The following is a 5,167-nucleotide window of genomic DNA, read 5'->3' as shown; positions in this document are numbered from 1 at the left end:
CCCTTAACCACCACACCACCTGCTGGCCCAGTTTGGTTATTAATACAGTTTTTTTTTTTATAAGAAAATTAGAATACTTTGTTGATGTATCTTATTAACTATGAAATTCATTTTACTCTCTTGACATGAAAGAACATGCCGAAACACGATTTCTGTTAAAACCTAAGGCTTCCCTGTTGTATTCTGAGCCAATGAGTTCTAGCCCTAATATCCATCTCTGTAATGATGGAATTAATCGTAGAATTCCAATACCATAGTAATTATGAGAACAGTTTGTGAACATTTTGTAATTTACACACAGTATTTGAAAAACAATAATGAGCTCCAATACTCAACAGCCATTTAAGAACAGAAGTTGAATTACCATGATCTCCATCGCACTCCACCGCGAGGTACCCCAGTACATGGCCATGCCTTGGTTTATCACATGCGTCATGGCTCGGACAATCTCTGTGGAAGAACAAACAGGAAGGATTTCATGAGTCTCTCTACTTTTCAAACTTATGTCATTTTTTTTTTTCTCTTTTCGAAGCTTAGAAATTTAGTGCAATGATTTGATATATAGATTTCTTTTGACATTAGTGACAACAAAATAGTCCAAGATGAAATACTGATGGTTTGGAGTTGGTGGTACTTTTGGGTAAATTGATATTCAATTTTCAGTGTGCAGCCATACTGAATGATATCAAAAACTTCATGATCACTTTAAGTTCTTCCTTTACTTTTATCTCTTGATGGATCCTGGACTGATGAAAGAAAACACAGTGAACCTCTTTCAGAACCTGGGTTCTTTATTTGCTAAAGTGAGAAGATGGAGACTACTTATAACTAGAATGTAAGGTCACTGAGGGTGGAAGGCCTGCCTTTCTTTATTGGATGTGCAGAGCTGGGCCACACACAGAGTGGCCGTTTAACAGAGGTGACTCCACTACAGTGTCTTTAGCTTAGCAGAAAGATAAACTTGTTTAATGCTGAACAAACAGCTGAAACCTCAGTGGCTCACAGCCCACAAGGGCACACCCTGTCCTTGGCCACTTTGAACCAAATTTCGTTAGGCACCATGTAATTGATTCACCCAGGCCTGCTCGTGGTCCCACCCAGTTTACTCATCAGCCTCTTTCAGCTTGACATCATATCTCCTAAACAGGAAAATGAATCCCTTCCCCAGAGGGGTGGAACTGAGTTAATCCTCTTGGCACTCCTCAGATGTGATGCAGAACTAGAGAGCCGGGAGAGCCTGAAGTTCACTTTAGAGAACATTCACAGACATGGCTGGATTTCTTCTGCAAAGCAGGTTAGACATGTGCCCAGGATACCAGGTCATTTGACATTTTCAAGGGATCACAGGCCTTGGGCTTCTCTATGTCTCAGCAATACCAGTTGGTTAAATGTCTTTTAGAAAAATTAAATCCTGGGGCTGGCAGGTGGTATGGTGGTTGAAGTGCTGGACTCCCACATGGCCAATCATGGTTCGACTCCCAGACCTGGCGGCTTGCTTTCTCACTTTCCTTCTCTCTCTCTCTTTCTCTGGGTCTCTCTCTGGTCAAATTAAAATAAATAAATAAATTTAAAAAAAGAGAGAAAATCGAATCCTTGTCTTATAGCAGAGTAGAAGTAGATGTATGCCTATTTTTATTTCTTATGGGCAGACACTGTCTAGATTGATTGGGAACAGGATTAGGAATGAGATGACCAGTTAGGATTTTAGCATCTTTTTTTTTTTTTTTTTTGAGAGATTTTCACTGTAGGGCGCGTGCGCTCGCCAGACAGACAGAGAGAGACATAGAGACAGAAAGCGAGAAATCACCCCCCAGGGGGGATGGTCACGCTGCAATCCCTTCTCCTCCATTCTCCTCTCGGGATCTTGGGCACGCACGCACACGCGCCCGGCGTGAGTTTTAAGCCACCGGGTTCGGGACACGAACCGCGGTCGACTACGTGGGAGTCCAGCGACATAGCCATTACGCTAACTGCTGGTTCCCAGATTTTAGCATCTTTTCTTGTCTAACTTACGTTAGCTCTTTTAAGTTGCTTTGTTTGGAAGATGGAAATGCTCTCATTCACCAATCCCTGTCCAACAGAGGTAGAATTTGGTTTATAAGCAAAACGTTTTTCATTCTTTGAGGAAGACTCCCAAGTACTAGATTACTATTCAGCAATTAAAGCTATGCAGTTCATCCTCCCTTTATAAAATAAATATGATAAAAAGTTATAAGAATCTGTTTTTCCTCTCTTGCATTATGCAAATGAAGGTAAATACCTATGACAAATACTTTCTGGACGTTGAAAACCATTATTTAAATCTCTGCCCCGCTGTATTCTCTTTGGACATTTCCACCATTGCACCAGCTCCCTTTCCCTTCACATCCCATGTCTTGTTTCATTCAGAGTGGGACAGTTATCTAACCAACAAGATTTATTAGGTGTCTGCTGTTCTGGGTGCTGGAGGTACTGTGGTGAATCAAATATGTAAGTGAACACTGAAGAGGCTAACAAAAAATCAAACCTGGGCCCTCTCTGGTTCTGTCTCTGTAATGAAGTCGGATGAGCACAGGACACCGTCAGGTGGCTGGGCCATGTGGGAGCCTCTGAAGGCCTTGACAAAAGCCGTCAAAGTGTAGGGGAGATTGTGACTCTTTCCACACATTCATTCTGTGATTCCACACACATGAATTTGGAGCCTAAATATTTGCCAGGCACTGTGCCAGTCACTGGGTTCATCTTTGTAAAACAAGCATGAAGTTCCTGGACTTAGGAAGTTTAACGTTGAATTGGAAAGATGGAGAAGTAAGTAATTACAAAATGTGGAGTGTTAAAAAATAAGCAAATAAGGGGCTAGGGTAGAAATGAAAGGGCAGACTTTATTTAGTGAGGGCAAGAAGAGTCTCACTGAGGAGTAATGTTTAGGCATAAAAAGGAAAAACAACCATGGGCAGGACAGGGAAAACACATCCTAGGCAGATAACATGTGTAGAGACCCCGAGATAGGACAAAGCATGGTCAGTTCCAGCAACTGGAGGAAAACCAGACAGCAGGAGCCTAGTGAGGAAGGAAGACAGGGGTCCAAGATAAGCTGGCAGGAGTCAAACCATGTTACTTGTATGTTATTCAGAGTTTAATGGAGTCATTAAGTTTATTTATTTTTTTAGGTAAAGGGATGATAGGATGTAGTTTATGTTTCAGAACACTACTGTGGGGGATCCATAGTGAAGGGGAAGGTTGGAGGAAACAGAAAGATCTTTAGGAAGTATTCCAACATTCCGGTCAGGAGATGAGGGTGAGTTAGAATAGGTGGGAGTCGTAAAAAATAGATGTAAATGGATTCAAAATATATTTTGGAGGTCACACCCACAGGACTGGCAGATGGACTGAGTGTGGTAAATCAGGGAAAGGGAGGAATTAAGGCTATCTCTGAGACATGTGGTGATTTATAGAGATGAGGAAGACTGAGGGAGGAACAGGTTTTGGGAGGGAAAATCAATGATTCTTTTTTTTTGTAGAGGTTTTCACTATAGGGCGCGTGCACTCGCCAGACAGACAGAGAGAGACATAGAGACAGAAAGTGAGAAATCCCCCCACAGGGGGGATGGTCATGCTGCAATCCCTTCTCCTCCATTCTCCTCTCGGGATCTTGGGCACGCACGCACATGCACCCGGCATGAGTTCTAAGCCACCGGGTCCGGGACGCGAACCGCGGTCGACTATGTGGGAGTCCAGCGACATAGCCATTACGCTAACTGCTGGTTCCCAATGATTCTTTTTTGAACATGCAAAAAGTGGAGGTGACTTTGAGATACTAAAGGGAGATGTCAAGTCAACATAATTGGATAAATGCCATGGTGACTGATCTGGGCCGGAGGTGGCATATTTATTTGTTATTAGTCTATTGATTGTATTTAAATTCATGGAAGTGGATGAGCATATATAAAGGACATCTGTAGAGAGAAAAGAGAAGAAGTTCTAATTATTAGCTTAGGGGTTGAAGCAATGCCCCGGTGTAGGATGCTGGGTAATCGGTAACCAGAGGGGCAAGAAGGAAGCCAGAGAGAAGCTTCAGAACCAGGAGCAGAGGGTACTTCAAGAGGAAGCTGTGCCTACAGGGTAGACACTGTGGACATTCAAGTCAGAAGGGCACAGAATGGTGGCCATTGATTAGGCTCCATAAAGGGAGTTCACTACAGACCATGAGAGGAGCAGTTGACAGGACAGAGGCCAGGCTAGAGGTGACGGAAGAATGGGTGGGGGAGGCGAGGGTCAGTGACACCCTGCGTAGATAACTGACCTTTGCATGAGTTTGGATATGAATGGAGAAAAGAGATGAGGCAGTAGCTGAAGGGTATTCAGGGTCAAAGAGAGTTTTATGCTAAAGATTTAAATTATTTTCTTTTAATTTAAAGATGTAAGAGGAAGCTTGTAGGCCATTGGGAGTGACCTAAAAAGAAGGAATTATTGATGAAGTAGACTAGGGCTTGGGAAGTAAGGGAGAGAGACTTGATAACTTGAGACAGAGGAGCGCAGAGCCGGTCTGTCAAGATGGTGAGATCCAAGCTGTATTGTAGAGGTCACCACGGGGAGACGTGAGAGTTCTCTGGTCTCAAGGGATTGTGGGAGGTGAAAAGGAGGTGGGCGTGAGAAGTAAGGAAAAGGCCAAGAGAGGTTCTGCAAGATACTCCAATGCACCATATCCTTTGGTGGCTGCATTTCTTCTTCACTGATCTGTTTGGCATTTGATCCTAAAAAGAAGGGTTTGGTGAATGGGGAAAGAGGACCCAGGGTTCTTATCTTTGGAGGAGGCGACAGCACAGAGGTAGAAAGAATGAGAGGCCACGCCACGCTGGAGATTCTTGTTGCCGCCAATCAAAATGTAAGGTAAGACATATTAAACTAGCCCCTTTTTTTTAAACGTCGGAAAAAAGTTCCCTAAATTATTTAGCTAGCTTATCGGAAATAACACAATGCCGATGGCTGAGACGGGTCTTCACATGAGTCTAACGCGTAAGGACACTAGAGGGCACCATTGTTGAAAGAAAAAATCCACGGAGCCTAGACTTTGTTTTAGAGTGTGTCATGGAACTGCACTTTAAAAGCATCCTGGGCAGAGGACTGATTCTGAATGGGGAAAAGGACACTGGAAAGGTCATTTAGGTCCTTGTATTCACCTGCTGTA

The 5,167-nt window shown here is 43.3% G+C and overlaps 1 protein-coding gene across 3 annotated transcripts in view; it reads right to left on the bottom strand.

The window, feature by feature from the left end:
* Positions 1-5,167, bottom strand: part of KCNAB1 (potassium voltage-gated channel subfamily A regulatory beta subunit 1) — a 423,260-nt gene that overhangs the window by 19,889 nt on the left and 398,204 nt on the right. For all 3 annotated transcript variants that reach the window (XM_006149769.3, XM_006149770.3, XM_014588299.2), the window contains one exon: positions 365-450. In XM_006149769.3, coding sequence (XP_006149831.1) covers positions 365-450 — 86 coding nt within the window. The remainder of the gene's footprint in view (positions 1-364; positions 451-5,167) is intronic.

Source organism: Tupaia chinensis, unplaced genomic scaffold (assembly GCF_000334495.1).
Source record: "Tupaia chinensis unplaced genomic scaffold, TupChi_1.0 Scaffold000272_1, whole genome shotgun sequence".
Lineage (NCBI taxonomy): Eukaryota > Metazoa > Chordata > Mammalia > Scandentia > Tupaiidae > Tupaia > Tupaia belangeri.
Note: the sequence above shows the minus strand (reverse complement) of the source record. Positions and strands in the feature narration are given on the sequence as shown.